Raw genomic sequence first — 23,189 nt, 5'->3', positions numbered from 1 at the left:
CTTGACATTCGGGAGTTGCAGTTGCTGGGATTTATAGTTCACCTACAATCACAGAGCAGTCTGAATCCCACCGATAGAATTGGGCCAAACCTCCCACAGAACCGCTGCCACAGCAACGCGTGACAGGACACAGCCAGTTTGCAAATAAATACGTTAAAAACCAGACAATGTGATTTTCTAGATGTGTTTTCTCATGTTGTCTCTCATAGTTGAGGTCTACCTACGATGTCAATTACAGGTCTCTCTCATCTTTTTAAGTCGGAGAACATGTACAATTGGTATCTGACTAAATATTTTATTCTCATTTATTATATATTTATTTATTTATTATTTATTTTTTAAAAACACACTCAGGAATTTCTCAAGAAATCAAAAGTCCGTGGGTCCACTTCTGTCTGTCCGTCCGTCTTTCCCAACAGAGGGAATCACAAAACGGGATGGCGGCAGTGCCCTGCCGAGAGAGGGAGGCAGGTGTGCCTGTCTCTTTGGTGGCCGTGGCAAGGAGAGTTCCTCCTCCTCCTCCTCCTACCAGTCTTTCTTCCTCTTCTCGTCCAGGGAGACCCCCCCGGGCCCCAGGGCCACCACCAGGAGGAGGCCCCCGACCACGGAGAGGCTCTGGAAGAAGTCGTACTTGAGGAAGTCGTGCATGGGCTTGTAGGCCGGGACCGCCCAAAAGGCGTTCAGGTAGAGGTTGGTGCCCAGCAGCCACAGTGTCAGTGTCAGCGCCGCCAGCTTCGTCTTCCAGCCCAGCACCACCAGCGCCATCAGCCCCGAGCCCACCACGTCCTGCAGCATCTAGAGCCAGAGGAAGGCCGCAAGAGTTAAAAGGGGCCCCCCAAGGGCCATCCAAACCAGCCCATCCCTCCCAACCCATTAGAGTTGGGAGGGGCTCCCAAAGGCTATCCAGTCCAACCCCTTTCCGATATAAAGGCACAATTCAATCCCGCCCGACAGGTGGCCACACACGGATCTACATTTGAAGGATCATGGAGGGATAGGGCAATAGAAGGGGCCCCAAAGACCATCCAGACCAACCCCCTCCTGATGTAAAGAAAGGCACCATTCCATTCTTTCCCAACAGGTGGCTACTCAGCCTATTATAGTTGGAAGGGGGCCTCAAGGACCATCCAGTCCAACCCCCTCTGTGCGTGTGTATGTATCATAGGATTCTGGAGTTGGAAGGGGGCTGTGTGTGTATGTGTATCATAGGATTCTGAAGGGCCACCCAAGGGTCATCTGTGTGTGTTTGTAGATAGGTAGATAGATAGATAGATAGATAGATAGATAGATAGATAGATAGTGGATTCTGGAGTTGGAAGGGGCCCCCAAGGGCCATACAGACAAGCCCCCTCCTGACATAAAAGAAGGCACCAGCAAAGCCTTCCAAACATGACCATCCAGTCTATCCTAGATATGGGTAGTACATAGATATGGGTACATAGGGGAATGGGGCCATCGAAGGAGACCCCAAGGGGCATCCAGTCCAGCCCTCTCCTGATGTAAGTAAGATAATCGGATCCCTCCCAACAGAGGGCCACTCAGCCTCATAGGCATTAGAAGGCTCATGGGGGAATGGGAAAATCAAAGGGCCCCCCAAGGGATGTCCAGTTTAACCCCTTCTGTGTGTGTGTGTATATATGTATCACAGGATTCTGGAATTGGAAGGGGCCCCCAAGCGCCATCCAGACCAGCCCCCTCCTGACATAAAGAGGGCCACCAGCAAAGCTGTCCAAACAGATGACCATCCAATGTATCCTAGATATGTGTAGGTACATAGGGGAATGGGACCATCAAAGGAGACCCCAAGGGACATCCAGTCCAGCCCTCTCCTGATGTAAAGTAAGACAATCGGATCCCTCCCGACAGAGGGCCACCCACCCAGACATCCGTAGGTTCATGGGGGAATGGGGCTATCAAAGGGCCCCCCAAGGGACATCCAGTCCAGCCCCCTCTTGATGTAGAGGAAGACAATCTGATCCCTCCCTACAGAGGGTCATCCAGCCTCATAGACATATGTGAGAGGAAGTCACAGGGATGAGGCAGCAAGCTTGTTTTCTGCTTCCCTGGAGACTAGGACATGGAACAATGGCTTCAAACTACAAGAAAGGAGATTCTATCTGAACATTAGGAAGAACTTCCTGACTGAGAGCTGTTCAGCAGTGGAACTCTCTGCCCCAGAGTGTGGTGGAGGCTCCTTCTTTGGAAGCTTTTGAACAGAGGCTGGATGGCCATCTGTCAGGGGTGCTTTGAAGGGGGTTGGACTGGATGGTCCATGAGGTCTCTTCCAATTCTATGATTCTATGAATGTTTTTGGAGAAATAGAGCTATGGAAGGGACCCCCAAAGCCATCCAGTCCAGCCTCCTTTTGACATAGAGGACACCACCTGATCCCTCTTGACAGGTGGCCAACCAGCCTGTCACACAAACGTTTGGATGTTTATGGAGAAATAGGGATAGGGATGGGATCCCCAAAGGCCACCCAGACTAGCCCCCTTCTGATGCAAATGAAGGCACCATCAAAGCCTTCCAAACAGATGGACACCCAGTCTATCATAGACATGGGCAAGTTCATGGAGGCACAGGGCTATAGAAAGGACCTCCCCTCTCTGGGGCCACCCAGCCCAGCTCCCTCCTAATGTAGAGGACGGCACCATCTGGCCCCTTCTGAGAGGTGGCCACCCAGCCTGGCACAGAGTTGGAAGGGCCCCCTAAATGCCACCCAGACCAGCCTCCTCTATGTATATCTCCATCATAGGATTCTGGAGTTGGAAGGGACCCTCAGAAACCACTTAGTCCAACCCCCACTTAAATCCAAGCCCTCCCAACAGACGACCATCCACCCACAGAGAAATGGCCTTGGATTCAGTTGGTGGAGAGAGAGATAAGACAGATATCCCATAGTATCCCAGATTTGGAAGGGCCATCCAGCTAAATCTCATTCCTTTCCCCCCACTTTGAAGCATGACCCTCTGTCAGGAGGGCTTTGGTGGTGCTTCTGCTGCATGGATGGAGGGTCAGCACTGGACTGGATGGCCCTTAGGGAGCCCTCCCAGCTCTAGCAGTCTTGTTCGATCGATTTCTTTCTCCATGAAGGCACACATGTTTGTGAGGTTGGCTGGCCATCTGTCGGGAGGGCTTTGGTGGTGCTTCTCCTGCATGGAGGCACAACTGTGGCTGGATTGGATGGCTCTTGGAGAGCCCTCCCAGCTCTAGCAGTCTTGTTTGAACGCTCTCTTTCTCACTCATGTTTGTGAGACTGGCTGGCCATCTGTCGGGAGGGCTTTGGTGATGCTCCTGCATGGAGGCACAACCAGGGCTGGACTGGGTGGCCCTTGGAGAGCCCTCCCAGCTCGAGGAGTTTTGTTCGAATGCTCTCTTTCTTCATGAAAACACTCATGTTTGTGAGACCGCCTGACCATCTGTTGGGAGGGTTTTGGTCGTGCTTCTGCATGGAGGCACAACCGGGGCTGGACTGGATGGCCCTTGGGGAGTCCTCCCAGCTGCAGGATGCATCACTTCTCAGGGCGAGAGGAAGGTGCACTCACGGAGAAGAGCCCGGTGTCGAAGTGAAGCAGGGTCATGAACATGAGGACAAGGAGGAGGCGGCCGCCCAGCTGCATGTACTGCCGGGGGCTGCTCTCCTGCAGGGTGGGCACCCCCGCAAACATGCTCCGGCCCTCCGAGCGGGACTCCGCCAGCAGCAGCAGCAGGCCGCCCCCCAGTGCCAGGTTCCTATTCGGGGACAGAGGGAGAGAGAGAAAGAAAGGGAAGCAGGGTCAGGCCCAGAGCCCGAGGGAAGGCAGGCAGGCAAGACCAGGGCAAGGGGCACCTACCGCATCAGGAACTTCGGGTCCCACAAGATGCTGTAGGCCACTGTCTGCAAGGGGAGATACAGAAGAGAATACTTATTGTGGGTGTTACATCCAAGTGAAAATCCACAAAGTAGGGACGCTATATACAGTAGAGCTGTTTCCACCTTTACGTCCTTTCCTCACTCACTCACCCACACGTCCTGCCTTGCTCACTCGCTACTCACCGGGCCGGGTCCTGGTTCTGAGTTGCAATAAACAATACAGAGAAAGGATTCCCCAAACTACATGGGCAAGAGGCCACTATAGAAAATTGAATGCTCTATGACTATAGCATACATAGGAAAAACAATCTTATGATTTATATTATTGGAGTATAGTATTGTCTATAGTAGACTCTTGCCTGAGTCCTGGTTCTGCCCCTGGGACCTGGCCAGGTGAGTAGCGAGCAAGCGAGAGAGGACAGATGAGCAAGCGAGGGAGGGAAGGAAGGCCACCAAGGCGGAAGCAGAAGCCTGCTTCTGCCTTTGCAGGCCACGCTCGCTCGCTCGCTCACCCACCCTTGCTCACTGGCTACTCACCAGACCACATCCCGGTGGCAGAACCAGGACTTAGGGCGGATCATAGAACAAACATATGCGGCAAACATTCAATGCCGTTTTATATACTGATAAGACACACAACTGTATGTAGATAGAGGCTTTCCCATCTTTGGCATCTTGGAGGCTTGTGCCAGTTCCGGCCACAGGGGGGAGTTATCATTCCATCTTCCCTGCTGAAAAACTTTGTTTGTAAACATTCTTCTTGGTCTAATTGCTGGCATTTTCCTGACATTTCCTTACAGGTGCCTTAAAATACCTCCCCGATTTTAAGTGGTACGTTTGAGGGAAAAAAATGGTTCAAAACTCATTTCAGATGTAGGGGTGTTGGTGGTTCGATTCTAAAGTCAATTCCAATTTTCACAGAAAAAAAACTTCAAAACTTTTTGAAACTTCCAAAACTTCCGAATCCTTTCGTTAATAGTTTGAAAGTGTTATTTCCTGTTTCATTGCATGGTCTTTACTTTGAAAGTAGTTGTTTTATTCCAGGAGCAGGGAAAAGCAAGCAGATGAAATTCCTTCCTTCTCCGGTTTAAAACTGGCTTCGCTCCTGGTTCTGCAAATTCATGCTTCTCTGGTTTTATAACTCGCTTCTCTGACTTTAAAACTGGCTTACTTCTCTAGCTTGAGACAGAAGCGGAGCAAATTCATGCTTCTCTGGTTTATAACTCACTTCTCTGGCTTTAAAACTGGCTTCTCTGGCTTGAGCCAAGGCCAGGGACAAGAACCAGGGAAAAGCTGGATCATTTCCAACTCAGTTCATGAGTCGTAACAAAAATGGTGAAAAAGCTTTGGAAGGGCAAAGGGACTTCCAGTTTTCTTAAAAACTTCGAAATTGCTTCAAAAAGGACATTTTTCGGACTTTATTCTAAATAACGAAGATTCTGTCTGGACCTAACCATGCCTACTATTTATCTATTCACATTTTGCTTTTGAACCACTAGAGAGGGTGAAGCTGAGCTAAGGGCCACGAGCTCACCCTGACCCAAACTATAAACTTTTCGACTGACAAGACTTATTGCAGCTGGTAGTTCAACCTGCTGTGCTAAAATGTGTGTGGATAGATAGATAGATAGATAGATAGATAGATAGATAGATAGATAGATAGACAGACAGATAGACATGGTGCATGGATGCCATATAGCCATATAGAGGTCTGGAAGGAAACTAAGTACCTTGAGGCAGCCTCAGAAAGGGTTGAAAGTGCATATATAATATAATATTGTATTTTAATAATAATAATAATAATAATAATAATAATAATAGGACTGGGTTGTGGAGCAGCTAATTAATAACCAGCTGCATTAAAATCATTACTGAGTTCAAATCCAACCCAGATTGGAGTGAGCTCCCGGCCATTAATAGGCTAGCTTGCTGTTGACCTGTGCATCCCAAAAGACAGTTGCATCTGTCAAGAAGGAAATTTAGATAGCGCTTTATGCAGGGAGTCTAATTTTACGAATTTACGACACTATAAAAAACCTTCCAGCAGCGTACATAAGAATGAGGAAGTACTCCATCAAGGACTTGGCGTCACAAGTGGATGATGAAGCAGCAGCTCCCCCTGTGGCCAGAACCGAGCATACCCCCATGAAGCCAGAAAGTTGGAATGTTAAATTGCCTCAGAGTCTGTCTATATATGTTGTTTGTCTAAATGGCATTGAATGTTTGCCATGTATATGTGCATTGTAATCCGCCCTGAGTCCCCTGCGGGTTGAGAAGGGCGGGATATAACTACTGTAAATAAATAATAAACAAATAAACCGTGGGATCCTAGAGTTGAAAAGGGCTCCCAAGGGCCATCTGCTTAACAACAACAACAACAATAATAATAGAAGAACCACCATGGGATCCTAGAGTGGGAAGGGACTCCCAAAAGCCAACCAATCCCAGAGCGTCACCTGCAAGGCAATGATCCCAAAGAGTCCGCAGCAGGCGAGCTGGACAAAATTTCTGCTCAGCACCAGGATGCAGCCGCCTGGGAGGGGGAGGGGAAGAGGAAGAGGTCATTTCCCTGTGGATGTGAGACCCCCCCCCCCCCCGCTCCTAGTCCACCTCCTGCTCACCAATCTGCCCGAAGAGGTTGAGGAAGACAAAGGCGGAGGCGAGGAGGGTTCCACAGTCCCAGGTGGCCTGGATGTAGTCCCGCTGCTGGCTCCACTGGAACCACATCCGTGCCCCATCCTCCAGGAAGGTCGAGATCAGGCACAGGCGCCCCACCTGCGGCAGGGAATGCTTTGTCAGGCGCACAAACTGCAGGGGGGGAAAGAGGAGAATAGTATGACCCCATTTTATTATAAAGAAAATAAAATTGCAATACTCAAAAAATTCCCTGCGGTAACAAAAGTACGTTTGGCGGAGACGAGAGAAAGGGCCTTCTCGTTGGTGGCCCCTCGGCTGTGGAACACTCTCCCTATAGATATTAGATTGGCCACTTCCCTTTTAACATTCCGGAAAAAAGTCAAGACGTGGCTTTTTGAGCAAGTGTTTGCAAATGTAGAGTAACTGACACAGGAAAATGGAATGACTAGATAATGAGTCCAGACAACGTTTTTAACAAGGAGACACTATGAATTTATATTTTATTGATTTGTTTGTTTTTATTATATGTTACGTTTTTAATTGTATTTATGACATTGTAAGCATTGAATTTTGCCCTGTTAACTGCCTTGAGTCACCTACAGGCTGAGAAATACAGTAATAAATAAAAAAAAGAAGAAAATACTTTTTCCTCTAAATAACTAAAAAGACTGCAAATCAGGTTCAGAGAGAATAATGGTGACTTATAAAAGAACAAAGGCACTGTCTGACCTCAGAAGAAAAAGCAATTGCCTTTTATAAGAAGCTCAAAAAGAATTTGACCTCTCTCCACCAGAACAAAAGATTGGAGGAAAGAAAAAGAAATGTCATTTTGATTCTCCTGACTTCGGAGTATTGACCCAAAGACAGATGACAGTCCTACAGACAAACTTGAAGAAAATGAGGATGAATTGGATGAACTTCAAAATACCAATAAGTGATTTAATAGGAGAAATAAAACGCTATTCAAATAATGTGAATGGCCTTAATTCGCCTGCTAAGAGAAAAAAATTTAAATCAAATTAGAAAAAAGAACTATGATTTAGTGGCCCTTCAAGAGACTCACATTTGTCTAAACACGTAGCCTACTTAATACAGAAAAAGTTAGGCAAAGAATTTTACTCGTCATCTCTTGAAAAAAAAAAGAGAGGGGATATAACATATGTAAATGAAAAACTCCCAGCTTTGAAATGATTTGGAAGGAAGAATGATAGGAATAATAATAAAGCTGGATGATCAAAAATTTAGTGTGTAATATCTATGCCCCCAATGGTTCTAAAACCAAATTTGTATCTAATCTGAAAGAGAAGATTCAAGAGCAGGAATTTGACAATCTAATTATTTTGGGCGATTTTAACAGAGTCATTGATAATAAAATGGATAAGATTAAGAAGAATTATATAACAAATCAAAATCAAACTCAATCAAAATCAAAATCAACTTAAATAAACAAGACATAATACATTCCACACATTTGCAACTTATTAAATCCTTTAAAGTTCTTATAATTCGACTAAAATTATTGGGAGTTAAGATGGGCCAAGCTTGAGCACAACCGGTTAAACCACCAACTGCAGTAAATCTTGTCATTCGGAAGGTTGACAGTACAAAGTCCGGGTCAGCGTAAGCTCCTGGCCTTTAGCCCAGCTTCCATTTACCTAGCGGTTCGAAAGCAAACTGTGAGTGGATAAGTAGATTCATAGAATCATAGAGCTGGAAGAGACCTGGTGGGCCATCCAGTCCAGCCCCATTCTGCCAAGAAGCAGGAATATTGCATTCAAAGCACCCCGACAGATGGCCATCCAGCCTCTGTTCAAAAGGTTCCAAAGAAGGAGCCTCCACCACACTCTGAGGCAGAGAGTTCCACTGCTGAACGGCTCTCAGAGTCAGGAAGTTCTTCCTAATATTTAGATTAAATCTCCTTTCTTATAGTTTGAATTATACTCATCATGCTCACCATATCCTCCTGCTGTCCTTTCCTAAAGAAAGGGGCCAAGGATACTAAGGACAACATAATAGGAAACTTGCACAAGAGACAATGACAACTAGTCAAACCCATTCAGATCCTTGCCATTATTATACTATTCTCTCCGGAATCTGAGCAAGGGGAGGAAGGAAGGAATAATATAATATATTGTATAGACATATAATATTGATATTATAATGTAATACAATATAATAATACTAATAATACAATACAATAATTATATATGAAATATTACTAATAATATTACAATATAATTGTATATTACAGTATAGTAATATATAATACGGATATTCTGCTATGCTAATATAATATATTGTATAATATTGATAATAATGTTATAATGAAATACCATATAATACTACTAACAATACAGTAGAATAATTATATATTTCATATTACATGTATTATTACTAATAATATTACAGTATAGTGGTATAGTACAATATGGGAATGTATGTTACTAATATTGTGCTATGCTAATAATATAATATATTGTATATACATATAATATTGATATTATAATGTAATAAAATATAATACTAATAATAATAACACAATATAATAATTATATATGCAATATTACTAATAGTATTACAATATAATGGTATATTACAGTATAATAATATATAATACTGATATTGTGCTATGCTAATAATATAATATATTGTATACACATATAATATTGATAATGTTATAATGCAATACAATATTATTTATTTATTTATTTATTTATTTTTATTTATTTATTTGACTTGTATACCGCCACTCCCAATTTGGCTTGAAGAGGTTTACAGCAGTAGATTATAAACAATACAACCAACTTTAAAATACAATAAAGTTGGTTGTATTGTTTTTAATCTACTACTAATACTACTAACAATACAATAGAATAATTATATATTTCATATTACATGTAGTATTACTAATAATATTACAGTATAGTGGTATAGTACAATATGGGAATGTATGTTACTAATATTGTGCTATGCTAATAATATAATATATTGTATATACATATTATATTGATATTATAATGTAATACAATATAATACTAATAATAATAGGTAAAGGTAGTCCCCTGACATTAAGTCCAGTCATGTCTGACTCTGGGGTGTGGTGCTCATCTCCATTTCTAAGCCGAAGAGCCAGCGTTGTCCGTAGACACCTCCAAGGTCATGTGGCCGGCGTGACTGCATGGAGCGCCGTTACCTTCTCGCTGGAGCGGTACCTATTGATTTACTCACATTTGCATGTTTTCGAACTGCTAGGTTGGCAGAAGCTAGGGCTGACAGCGGAAGCTCACGCCGCTCCCCGGAATCGAACCTGCGACCTTTCGATCAACAAGCTCAGCAGCTCAGTGCTTTAACCCACTGCGCCACCGGGGGCTCCACTAATAATAATAATACAATATAATAATTATATATGCAATATTACTAATAGTATTTCAATATAATGGTATATTACAGTATAGTAATATTTAATACTGATATTGTGCTATGCTAATAATATAATATATTGTATATTCATATAATATTGATATTATAATGCAATATAATACTAATAATAATAATACAATAATTATATATGCAATATTACTAATAGTATTACAATATAATGGTATATTACAGTATAATAATATATAATACTGATATTGTGCTATGCTAATAATATAATATATTGTATATGCATATAATATTGATATTATAATGCAATATAATATAATACTAATAATAATACAATACAATAATTATATATGCAATATTACTAATAGTATTACAATATAATGGTATATTACAGTATAGTAATATATAATACTGATATTGATGATAATGTTATAATGCAATACAATGTAATGCTACTAACAATACAATATAATAATTATATATTTCATATTACATGTATAATTACTGATAATATTACAGTACAGTGGTGTAGCACAATATGGGAATGTATGTTACTAATATTGTGGTGTGCTAACAATATAATATAGTGTGTGTACATATTACTTGTAAACAAAGCAATAAAGGAAGGGAGGAAGGGGCGCACCCCTCCTGACCCGCTCTGCGAAGTCCTCTGCCGAGGCCATGAGGGGGTTGCTGTTGGGCCCCATTTCCTCCTCTGCGGAAGCGGAAGCAGGCCGGGCAGCAGGCAGGAAGAAGCCCCTGAGGCAGGAGAAGACCCTCGCGCGGCTGATCTACGGAGCCCGGGAGGGAAAGGGGGCGGGGACTGCGCGCTCTCCTCGGCCACGCCCCCTCTCCCCGGCCACGCCCCCTCTCTCCGCGCCAGTGCCACGTCGCCCGGCCCTTAAAGGGGCCGCAACCCCAGAGGCAGCCACGTAGCCAAAAGGAGGCGGGGAAACCCCACGAAACAATCACACAGCCATGTCTTGTCCACACAACACTCCAGGAATAATAGTAATAACTAGCCGTCCCCTGCCAGGCGTTGCTGTGGCCCAGTCTGTTGATCTGGAAAATAAAGTAATGAGAAAGTGTTGGGTTTCTAATATATGTAATGTCTTTCTGCTTGTGAGTAAACAGTATTTCTAGTTGTTTCTTTGTCAGTGTTGATGTGGAGAGTGTCTGGTTTGCCTCCTCTGGAATATGCAACATATCCTAGTCCTTCTTTAAGGGTCTCTTTCAAATCTATGATACTATATCTCTGTGTGTGAGAGAGAATAATATCTATCTATCTACATCTATGGCTGGATGGCTCTTTTTCAGGAGGACTCTGATTTCATTTTCTTGCCCTGGTGAAGGGAGTTGGACTGGATGGCCTGAAGTATTTTCTGTTGGTCATGGGGGTTCTGGGTGGGAAGTTTGCCCCATTTCTGTCGTTTGTGGGTTTCAGAATGCTCTTTAATTGTAGTGAACTATAAATCCCAGTAACTCCAAATCCCAAATGTCAAGGTCTATTTTCCCCAAACTCCATCTGTGTTCATATTTAGGCATATGGAATATTTGTGCCAAGTTTGGTCCAGATCCATCATGGTTTGAGTCCACAGTGCTCTCTGGATGTAGGTGAACTACAACTCCCAAACTCAAGGTCAATGCCCACCAAACCCTTCCAGTGTGTTCTGTTGGTCATGGAAGTCCCGTATGCCATGTTTGGTTCAATTCCATCATTGGTGGAGTTCAGAATGCTCTTTGTAGGTGAACTATAAATCCCAGTGCTCTCTGGATGTGGGTGAACTATAATTCCCAAACTCATGGTCAATGTCCACCAAACCCTTTCAATTTTTTTTTCTGTTGGTCATGGGAGCCCTGTATGCCATGTTTGGTTGAATTCCATCATTGGTGGAGTTCAGAATGCTCTTTGATTGTAGGTAAACTATAAATCCCAGCAATGACAAAATCATTTTTTTTTTAGTGGAGGACATAAATTGGACTGTTAGGTGTCTTGTGTCCAAATTTGGTGTCAATTCCCCCAGTGGTTTTTGAGTTCTGATGCTAGCACGAACTAACATGACATTTTTATTTATATAGATATATATTTATATAGATATAAGGGGCGGGGCCTCCTTGGCCACGCCCCCGAAGCGTTCCTCCAAGAGGCGGAGCCACGCAAAGAAGTGGGAGGAGGGGCTTCGGTTGACCACGCCCCCGTCCCCGAGGAGAGCGGAGTTCCGTTGGCCCCGCAGAGCGAGAGAGGGAAGGATGAGGGCCGTTTTGGAGAAATACCAGGTGGGCGGGGCCAGGAGGGCGCTCGGTTTGGCGAAGGGGCGGGGCTTCCCTCCGGGGGCGGGGCTTGTCAGGGGAGGCCCCGCCCTAATTCGCGCCTTGCCCTTTTGACCCCGGCAGGTGTTGAGGGCGCTGCCTCGGGGCGCCTTGGGGATCGCCGAGCTGGTCGAGCGGAAGGAAGGAGGAGAAGGCCGGAAGGAGAGGCTGGCCCTCAAGAAGGTCAACAGCAACAACCACCACAAGAAGAGCAACCCTCCTCGTTCACATATATTTCCCTCATAACATTAATCATCATGAAGGAATAAGAAGAAGAAGCCATACATAAAATAGTCACAATAATAATGAAATAATATTGGAATAGTTATAATAAATCACGTATTATTATTCATAATAATAAAGAAATAATAATGGGAATATGTAAAATGTTATTAATCATCATCATAATGAAAGAATAATAATAATAAATATGATAGTGAGAATTATAAAACTAACAATAATAAATAATAGTGATTAAACAATACATAAATCAAATAATAATAACTAAATATTTAGGCGGGGATGGGAGACAGGGCCTTCTCAGTGGTGGCCCCTCGGCTATGGAATGCCCTACCGGCAGACATCAGACAGGCACCTTCGCTGCTGACGTTTCGGAGAATGGTTAAGACCTGGCTTTATGAACAAGCGTTTGGTTAAGCAGTGCAACCAATCATAGGAAGACGGTAAATGGAACATAGGAATGGCACAAGGATTATGAGAACGGATCTGTTTTCAACTGAGGCGTTATGTTATGTCTGTTTTGTTGATCTGTCTTGTTGATTGTTAACTGTTGTGGATTGGTGCTGTTGATCCTGTTTGTTGCATTGTTATGTTTTAATTGCACTGACACTTTGATAATTGTACCATGTAAACCACATTGAGTCGCCTGTTAAGGGCTGAAAAATGCGGTATAGAAATAAAGCAAATAATAAATAAATAATAAATAATGATAATGAAATAATCGATATATATAAAAATTATATATATAAATAATTTATGATTATATATATATAATATAAATAATTATAATAAATAAATATAAATAATATGAATAAAATAAATATAAATAATTATATATATATATATATATATATATATATACTATATATATATATATGGAGCCCCCGGTGACGCAGTGAGTTAAACCCCTGTGCCAACAGGACTGAAGACCAACAGGTCGCAGGTTCGAGTCCAGGGAGAGGCGGATGAGCTCCCTCTATTAGCTCCAGCTCCTCATGCGGGGACATGAGAGAAGCCTCCCACAAGGATGATAAAACATCAAAAATCATCCAGGCATCACTTGGGCAACGTCCTTGCAGATGGCCAGTTCTCTCACAACAGGAGCGGTTGCTCCTGACACGACAAAAAAATTAAATCTATATATATATATATAAATGCTCTGTGTATAATGAGTTCCTTAAAAACAAAAGAACCAATGAACGAAATCACACCAAATTTAGCAACAAAACGTCTCACAACACAAGGAGTGACCATCACTCAAAAAATTATGATTTTGTCATTTGGGAGTTGTAGCTGCTGGGATTTATAGTTCACTTACAATGAAAGAGCATTCTGAAAATTCCACCAATGATGGAATTGAACCAAACATGGCACACAGGACTTCCATGACCAACAGAACACACTGGAAGGGTTTGGTGGGCATTGACCTTGAGTTTGGGAGTTGTAGTTCACTCACATCCAGAGAGCACTGTGGACTCAAACAATGATGGATCTGGACCAAACTTGGCACAAATATTCCATATACCCAAATATGAACACAGATTGAGTTTGGGGAAAATAGACCTTGACATTTGGGAGTTGTAGTTACTGGGATTTATAGTTCACCTACAATGAAAGAGCATTTTGATCCCCACAAATGACAGATTTGGGGCAAACTTCCCACACAGAAGCCCCATGACCAACAGAAAATAAGGTCATCCAGTCCAACTCTCTTCACCAGGGCAAGAAAACATAATCAAAGCCCTCCTGACAAAGAGCCATCCAGCCATAGATATAGATAGATAGATATGATTCACACACACACAGATATAATATCCTAGATTTGAAAGGGACCCCTAAAGAAGGACAATTATATGTTGCATGTTTCCGAGTAGGCAAACCAAACAATCTCCACATCAACACTGACAAAGAAACAGCAAGAAATACTGCTTTACCTACAAGCATAAAGCAATTACATATATTAAAAACCAGCACTTTCTCATTACTTTATTTTCCAGATCACCAGACTCAGCCACAGCAACGCGTGGCAGGGGACAGCTAGTGATTATAATAAATATAATATAAATAACAAATAAAATAATACTAGTAATAAATAAAATACTAATAATGAAGTAATAATGTAATAAATACAATCAATAGATTGTATTTATTTCATTATTACTTCATTATTTATTTCAGACATCAGAAGAGCTGCGAGACCAAGAACAAGCCATGAGAGTAGAGATGAAGATCCACCCAGAGGAAAAGTATTCTTGCCATAAATCAATAGATTATTAATAATAATGAAATAAATAAAAAAAATGTTAATAGTGATAAAATAAATAAATTATTACTATTAATCATCATAATGAAAGAATAATAATAAACAATACATAATATTGACAATATTAAGATAAGATCCGCCTAGTCAAAGTCATGGTATTCCCTGTAGTCACCTACGGATGTGAGAGCTGGACCTTAGGGAAGGCTGAGCGAAGGAAGATAGATGCTTTTGAGTTGTGGTGCTGGAGGAAAGTTCTGAGAGTGCCTTGGACTGCGAGAAGATCCAACCAGTCCATCCTCCAGGAAATAAAGCCCGGCTGCTCTCTGGAGGGAAGGAGATTAGAGACAAGGTTGAAGTCCTTTGGCCACATCATGAGGAGACAGCAAAGCCTAGAGAAGACAATTATGCTGGGGAAAGTGGAAGGCAAAAGGAAGAGGGGCCGACCAAGGGCAAGATGGATGGATGGCATCCTTGAAGTGACTGGACTGACCTTGAAGGAGCTGGGGGTGGTGACGGCCGACAGGGAGCTCTGGCGTGGGCTGGTCCATGAGGTCACGAAGAGTCGGAGACGACTGAACGAATGAACAACAACAAATATTGACAATAATTATAAAAATAATGATAATAATAGTAAATAATAATAAAACCACTGGACGAATTGACACGAAATTTGGACACAAGACACCTCTCAGGCCAACGAGTAACCATCACCAATAAAACCCCTGAAAACACAGTTGTAGTTCACCCTGCATCCAGAGATATTACCAAACTTGCCAAAACAAACAATGCCTTTCTGAAGTCACCTGTTCATCGCCAGGTCCCCAAGTTAGTAAAAAACAAATTCTTAATAATACTAACAACAACAACAACAACAACAACAATAGACCAGAATGACATTCGGGGGGGGGGGGGGGATTTAGTGCAGAAGCCTATTAAAATAAAAATTAAATATTAGTAATATTGAAAAATAAATAGTGTTTATTAGTATTATGATATTGATGATGATGATACATCATTATTATTATCATTTATATTCTGCTTTTTCTCTGTTAAAAAAAGAGACTCAGGGCGGCTCACCGTGTAACCAATGCAACACAGTTTCAAAATAATACCAACATGAAAACAGACTTAAATATTAAGTATATTCTTAAAAATAAACAGTGAAAACCCTTAAAACCGATTAAAAACTTATTGATCACTAAACCAATTAATCCTTTGCGCAGGTGGAGTGCATTGACGAGAAGCATGCCAACGACGCTCTCAGAGAAGTAGGTGTCTTAGGATTGAATTACATAAATATTAACAATATTAAAAAGAAACAGTGTTTATTATTATTATTATTAATAATAATAATAGTACCCTGCTTTTTCTCTCCAAAAGAGAGGCACAAGATAACATGAACCATTCATGCAATGCAACTGTTAATCTTCTGAGTAAGGTGGCCTTTTGCATCTGGCAGATGGTAATTTTGTCAGTGCTGATTGTGTTTAAGTGCAGGCCAAGGTCTTGAGGCACTGCACCCAGTCGGTCCATCCCCACTGGGTTCCCCCTTGACTGGCTTGTGCCAGAGTCTTTGCAGATCGATTTTTAAATCCTCATATCATGCCATCTTTTCCAGTTGTTTCTCTTCAATCCTGCTGTCGCCTGGGATTACAACATCAACAATCCATACTTTGTTTTTTCACACGATCGTGAGGTCAGGAGCGTTGTGCTCCAAAACTCTGTCTGTCTGAATTTGGAAGTTCCAGAGGAGTTTGACATGTTCATTCTCTGTAACTTTTTCCGGCTTGTGATCCCACCAGTTCTTTGTCGCAGGCAGATGGTATTTGTGGCACAAGTTCTAATGAATCATCTGAGCAACGGTGTTGTGCCTCTGCTTGTAGTCTGTCTGCGCAATCTTCTTGTAGCAGCTGAGAATGGGATCTATTATTATTATTATTATTATTATTATTATGTTATTACTATTACCGTCATTACTATTACTAGTATTGTTATTACTGTTATTAACACTAACACTACTATTACTACCAGTACTACTATTATTACCATTACCACTATTACTACCACTACCATTACTATAACTACCATTACTACTACTACTACTTTCATTCCTTCTATTACCATTATTATTATCACGATTACGGTTACTATTACTATTAATGTTGCTGCTGCTGTCCCCCACAGGCGCTTCCTCTGCTGAAGGTGCAGCACCGGCATGTCTGGCCCTATAAGGAGATGTTCATCTCTTGGGACAACAAGGTGGGTCCTTCATGGGTATTAATAAAGATAATAATAATAGTAATAATAACAATGTATTGTCAAAGGCTTTCATGGCCATATAGCCTAAAAAACCTACAACAACACAATAATATCAATGTGAAGAAGGGTTTTAATGCTTGTAATGGTGTATTGTGCCGGTTGCACAGTGAGTCGCTTTGAACCTCTCTTTTTGGAGAGAGGAATTGTGGAGACAGTATTGGAAATTCCATAACCTATTGGAAATAAGTGCACCATAACTTTATTGTAAAAGGTAAAAATGATGTCACATCCAGAAGGTAAAACTCCAAACTTCAAACAAGGAATAACTTGAATCTATCCAAGGCTACAAGTTTCAGGACAAACGTCTTAATTCAATTAAAATGTTTCTTCGTCTGGCTACAGATTCTGTACTTGGCACTTTTATCCCTTAATCTACTCTATATCCCAAGTGGCCAGAAAAGAATTTCTTTTCAGCCTTGACTCTGTTATCAGTTTCTCTCTCAGTCTGGCAGAACACCTGAGAGATTGGTGTATTTGTCTGTTCTGTCTGAAAAATATGCCTTCTATCTTCTGGCCCATAAATTTCTGCAGCTGGGCCAGGTACCGAGTTTTTCCAGGCTCAAAGTCCTGGGAATTCTCTGGTAACAATTCAGGCCCTCTTACAGAGACCATACCATCATCTCCAAACTCTTCAGGAACATAATCACCAGCAAAGACACTTTGAACAGGAATCCCATTGTCATCCTCTGCATCAACAGAGTCAAGGCTGGAAAAAAATCCTTTTCTGGCTGCTTGGGATATAGAGTAGATTAGGGGATAAAAGTGCCAAGTACAGAATCTGTACCCAGACGAAGCAACGTTGGAATTGAATTAAGATGTTTATCCTGAACCTTGTAGTCTTGCCTTGGATAGATTCAAGTTATGCCTTGTTTGATTTCATGATTCAAGTTTGGAGTTCTGCCTTCTGTGTTAGTTATTCATGAACTCTGATGGACTTACAGTATTTCCTGGATTATTTGTTCCTGCTCAACTTTCTGCCTATTTGTATTTACCTATTTCTTTGGAGTGTACTGGATACAAAATGTAGTAGTGTATTTGAAACCCCCGACACCAAAGTACAGTCAAACTGGCAAACCAAAATGTATATGCAATATAGGGTTATAGCAACCTTCCAAGCCTCCTGGCCACCCTCTTCCAGGCCTAGAGGTGCGGGCAGCTCAAGGCCCCCAATTATACATATTTACAAACATTTAGTGGAGGCTTGGAAGGTTGCTATTTCCAACAGACATGGCATGCAACAAAGACAGGCACGCTTTCCCCAGAAAATTAGAGATAAGCAGAGGAAAAGCAGGTGTGTGCGGACTGATGTTATGGGAAGCTTGGAAGCATTTTTAAATGGTTCCTGCTGGTACAATCCTTTGTGAGAGCAACATTGTATTCAGGTGAACAGCTCTCGGTTTTTGGTCCTATGTCTTGGAATCCGTGTATTCAAGTTTCTAAGTTGTTCTCGCTTCTAGTTCCCGTGTGGCATACGTTTCCTGCCTTGGATTCATGCTATCTTGTTTATGTGGACTGACTCTGGAGACTGTAATTAATAGGATTTTGGAATCTTGGCTATCTTGGAAATAACTTTTTGGTTCTCCTTTTTAGTTTTGCTTATTTTTTCTATACTTTTCTCTGAATGAGTGTTTACTTACTGGATTACCTGGACAGAGTGCGGTTTGTGGTGAAAAAAAAAAGGTGTTTAAGAGCTCTTGTGCAACAGTAATAATAATATTTGGATTGCTGTGAGTTTTCTGTGCTGTGCCTGGTGTCCTTGAAAGCCTTTGACAATCCACAGGAATAATGCTAGTAATTCCCCCATCTTGTTCCTCCCTTGCAGAGGTCCTCGGTGTGGCTGTGCCTGGTGGCGCCCTTCTCGGAGGCAGGCGACCTGGCCACCCTCTTCCACGCCTGGAGGTGCCGGCAGCTCAAGGCCCCCAAAAAGGTCCGGTGCATCCTTATTATTATTATTTCTCTCTCTGTCTCCTTCTGTTGTTCATTAATGCTTTTTCTTATTATTACTACTTCCTTGTTTATCTCATTCAGTTGCTCATTAATGCATATTATTATTATTTCTCTATCTCCTTCTGTTACTCATTAATGCATATTATTATTATTATTATTATTATTATTATTATTACTGTATTATTATTTGAAACACAGCAAGATGAGTCCACAGCAAACAAGGTCACTCTGCTGGCTTTTGTATTGGATCACACATAGGACCCTTCCCAAGTGTCTAGGACCGTGTGATATATCAGCAAATAATGCGTGCAGATCCCAGTAAGGTGGCCTTCTGCAGCTGACAGGTGGGGATTTGGTTAGCACCAATTGTGTTTAAGTGCAGGCCAAGGTCTTTAGGCACTGCACCCAGTGTGCCCATCACCAATGGGACCCCCTTGACTAGCTTGTGCCAGAGTCTTTTTTTAAATTGTTGTTGTTGTTATTTCTCTTTTCCTCTCTTTCAGTTTTATTATCATTTATTATTCTTATTCATATTATTATTATTATTATTATTATTATTATTATTATTTCTCTTTTCCTCTCTTTCAGTTTTATTATTTTTATTATTATTCATTATATTATTATTGTTTCTCTTTTTCCTCTTGTTCAGTTTTATTATTATTATTATTATTATTATTATTATTATTTCTCTTTTCCTCTCTTTCAGTTGCTTGTTAATGCATATTATTATTACTCTTGGTTCATCTCTTCCTGTTGCCTATCAATGCATATTATTATTACTACTCTGCTCATTGCTTTATGTTGCTTATTAATGCATATTATTATTATTATTATTATTATTTATTTCTGTCTCTTTCTGTTGCTGATTAATACACATCATCATCATCATCATCATCATGTTTCTGTGTAGGTGATTCAGATCTTCCTGGGGCAGATGGTGGACGCCTTGGTGTTTCTCCACCAGCAGAAGATTATTCACAGGTAATGTCTCTATGGACTCTGATGGCTTTTGTGACATTGTAAACAGTGATGTGATTGACACATGGCGTCATGCTAATTTCCCCCTTAGAAACATCAAGCCGTCCAACATTCTCCTGTCTGGTGAGGGGGAGCCGTCTTTCCTGCTCTGTGACTTCGCCCCCGAGTGCCTCATGACGGATGAACCCAAGTGGCAGATCCGGGTCAAGGAAGGTGAGTTTGTCGTGGGATTTGCTCATAGATTCAGGTTTTCATCCAAAATATTCCAATATTCACCACTGTAATATTCACCATTGCATTATACAGTGTTCCCTCACTTATCGCGAGTGTTACGTGTTAATGTAAGATTAGTGTAATGTGAATGTTTAAATGTAATTTTGTGCAGTGCCTGTGAATGTAACCTGATTGCATTAGCAGAGAATGTATTGACTCTGAAAGGGTCAGTCAAGCCTCTAATGAACTGTGAAGTTGTGACCCTGAGTGTGCCTGGAACGCGTAGGGAGGATCCAGAGATAAGATTTCGTTCGTCCTTCTTATTTCAGTGCTTTTGTCTTGGTTTTTTTTTTTTTGTTGCTTTTTTTGGGTTGGATGTCAATGCGAGTGTGTGCTGTATATTTGCTCTACTCAGTAAAGCTATACGTTTGCTTTTACTGAAGTCTCAAAGTGTCCATTTTTCTAAGCTTCAAATCTTCTGTCGCACTCTGACATTATGTTCCAGGACCACCCGCGATAACTGAAAATCCGCAAAGTAGGGACACTATATATGTACTGCTTCAGGTCACTCCCCACTCCCCCCTCTCTCACTCACTCAAACCCTTCACCTTCTCTTTCCTCTTCTCTTCCCCCCTCCCCTCCTTTCCCTTGCACACCACACTTCCTGCAGGCTCCTCCTCACGCGCCCCCGGGCTCCCCCTCCCCTCCTCCTTTCCTGCTTGTGCCGCCTTCTTGGCCTTTCAGTGGTTGTGCTGGGAAACATGGCATTGGAGGGGATGATTTTAACCAACCACAACCACCAAATCCACGTGTGGGTCCTCACAGGTAACGGGTATATATTTTAAAGTCATATTTATTGAAAAACCGCAAAACAGTGAGTCCGCGAAAAGCAAACAGCGAAGTAGTGAGGGAACACTGTATCGTACAAATATACAACCAGGATACACAGATCCACTTTCCTTGTACTTGCAAACAATTAGTCATCAATATGTTGTCGAAGGCTTTCATGGCTGGAATCACTGGGTTACTGTAAGTGTTTTTGGGCTATAGGGCCATGTTCCAGAAGCATTCTCTCCTGACATTTTGCCTATGAGACCCCCCCCCCCCAACCTCTGAGGATGCCTACCATAGATGTAGGCAAAATGTCAGGAGAGAATGCTTCTGGAACATGGCCATACAGCCCAAAAAACTTACAGCAACCCAATCAGTCATCAGATTTTCACATACAACATCAGTGGATATTCCCACACAGGAAAAGGAAGATGGATTCTTTCATTCTCCTGATATAGCCACCTACTCATAGGTCATCAGTAAAGGACACTGGCTGATGCAACCCCTTTGCAATGACTCTTACATGGTTATGACTTAGCCATTACCTTAGTTATTGCATCATGATATTCACAGACAGGTGTTATCAATATTCCACATCTTCATCAAATAGTATTTTTCTGTTACTAGAATTGCCATTTTTATCCAACAAAACGGGCCGTGCTCCTTTACGAGGTTTTGGTTTCCCCTAAAGAGCAAGAGAACACTCACTCATTCCTTCTTCTTTCAGATCCGCACTTTGAGTCCTGGATGGCCCCAGAAACTGTGGCGTTCTCCTTCAGCGACAAGGCGGACATCTGGTCTCTCGGCTGCGTCCTCCTCCAGATGATCGGATGCAATCGGGTCAAGGTGGCCAGCCGTCCTTTCATCTGTCGGGAGGGGTCGGGAGGTGCCTCCTACAATTCCTAATGGATTTGGCCACTTTTGCTTGCTGTAGATTCTGCTTTGGACATGTGACCCGCCTTCTTATATGGCAGCAAAACACATTAAAAGTTATCAAGTGCTTTTTCATCATCTAAAAGATGTGATAGATCCAAATGCCGTTGTTGAAATATTGAAAAGAGCTCAGCCAAAGGAGTTGCTACACTAGGCATGGGCCAACTTCGTCCTTCCCTGGAGGTGTTTTGGACTACAACTCCCATAATCCCTAAGGGCCAAAGTTTCTCCTTGCCTGATCTAGCTCATATCTATCTGTCTAGCTGTTTGTCTGTCTGTCTGTCAGTCATTCAGTCAATGGCCTTTTACAATGGAAGAAATATGACAGATAGATAGAGATAGATACAGGTTTAGATACATAGCGCTTCCAACTCTCAGATTCTATGACAGACAGGCAGCTAGATATAGATAGCATTTGGGGTCTCTTCCAACTTTAGGACTCTATGATAGATAAATAGAGTTTGTATATACAGATAGATACAAATATAAGTATAGATAGCCCTTGGGGTCCCTTCGATCTCTTGCATTATATGATAGATAGATAGATAGATAGATAGATAGATAGATAGATAGACAGATAGACATACATCATCCCTTCCAACTCTAGTATGATAGATAGATAGACAGGCAGATATACGTGTATATATAAATATTAGATAGGCCTTAGGGTCCCTTCCAAATCTCGGATTGTATGGTTGATTGATTGATTGATTGATTGCCAGCCCTTGGGGCCCCTTCCTACTCTAGTATGATAGATAAATAACTATAGATATAGATAGCACCTGAGGGTCCTTCAAACGCTAGGATTCTATAATAGATAGATACAGATAGATATTTTCATGTTTATGTATGTATATTTATGTCCCGGCATTGAATGTTTGCTGTTTATATGTTGTGCTCTGCCCTGAATCCCCTTTGGGGTGAGAAGGGCAGAATATAAATGCTTTAGATAATAATAATAATAATAATAATAATAATAATAATAATAATAATGGTATAGATAGCCCTTGGGGTCCCTTCCAACTCTAGTATGATAGATAGAGAGATAGAGAGATAGAGAGATAGATAGATAGATAGATAGATAGATAGATAGAGATAGAGAAAGAGAGATATACAGATCTATATAAATATTAGATAGGCCTTGGGATTCCTTCAAACTCTTGGATTGAATGATTGAATGATTGATTGATTGATTGATTGATTGATTGATTGATTGATTGCCAGCCCCTTGGGTCCCTTCCAACTCTAGTATGATAAATAGAGAGAGAGAGAGAGAGA

The 23,189-nt window shown here is 41.7% G+C and overlaps 2 protein-coding genes across 3 annotated transcripts in view; one reads left to right on the top strand and one right to left on the bottom strand.

Annotated features, from left to right (window-relative positions):
- Positions 1–281: 281 nt before the first annotated feature.
- On the bottom strand, positions 282–10,710 carry SURF4 (surfeit 4). Of its 2 annotated transcripts, none has more exons than XM_067471990.1 (6): positions 10,481–10,710; positions 6,475–6,661; positions 6,310–6,386; positions 3,834–3,877; positions 3,546–3,732; positions 282–795 (listed from the first exon to the last, which is right to left on the bottom strand). In XM_067471990.1, the coding sequence occupies exons 2-6, from the start codon at positions 6,578–6,580 to the stop codon at positions 526–528; spliced, it is 684 nt and encodes a 227-aa protein (XP_067328091.1). In that variant the 5' UTR covers positions 6,581–6,661; positions 10,481–10,710; the 3' UTR covers positions 282–525. The 2 variants fall into 2 exon arrangements, with proteins under 2 accessions (XP_067328091.1, XP_067328090.1); XM_067471989.1 differs by having other exon boundaries at positions 10,531–10,670.
- A 1,258-nt stretch (positions 10,711–11,968) lies between these two features.
- STKLD1 (serine/threonine kinase like domain containing 1) overlaps positions 11,969–23,189 on the top strand; it is a 30,271-nt gene continuing 19,050 nt past the window's right edge. The window contains exons 1-8 of the mRNA XM_067471988.1: positions 11,969–12,154; positions 12,272–12,370; positions 15,914–15,958; positions 16,875–16,949; positions 18,832–18,936; positions 19,867–19,937; positions 20,026–20,147; positions 21,706–21,824. Coding sequence (XP_067328089.1) covers positions 12,128–12,154; positions 12,272–12,370; positions 15,914–15,958; positions 16,875–16,949; positions 18,832–18,936; positions 19,867–19,937; positions 20,026–20,147; positions 21,706–21,824 — 663 coding nt within the window. The 5' untranslated portion in view covers positions 11,969–12,127. The remainder of the gene's footprint in view (positions 12,155–12,271; positions 12,371–15,913; positions 15,959–16,874; positions 16,950–18,831; positions 18,937–19,866; positions 19,938–20,025; positions 20,148–21,705; positions 21,825–23,189) is intronic.

Source organism: Anolis sagrei, chromosome 11 (assembly GCF_037176765.1).
Source record: "Anolis sagrei isolate rAnoSag1 chromosome 11, rAnoSag1.mat, whole genome shotgun sequence".
Classification (NCBI taxonomy): domain Eukaryota; kingdom Metazoa; phylum Chordata; class Lepidosauria; order Squamata; family Dactyloidae; genus Anolis; species Anolis sagrei.
This window is presented reverse-complemented; position numbering and strand designations above follow the sequence as displayed.

What these genes read in the sequence shown, in the direction of transcription:
- SURF4 (XM_067471989.1), bottom strand. Translation starts at nt 10,584, where the DNA reads ATGGGGCCCAACAGCAACCCCCTCATGGCCTCGGCAGAGGACTTCGCA. An exon ending in GACCCGAAGTTCCTGATGCG is followed by an intron (nt 3,733 to 3,833) that starts GTAGGTGCCCCT and finishes GTCCCCGAATAG; the next exon opens with GAACCTGGCACTGGGGGGCG. An exon ending in TCGACACCGGGCTCTTCTCC is followed by an intron (nt 796 to 3,545) that starts GTGAGTGCACCT and finishes CTCTGGCTCTAG; the next exon opens with ATGCTGCAGGACGTGGTGGG.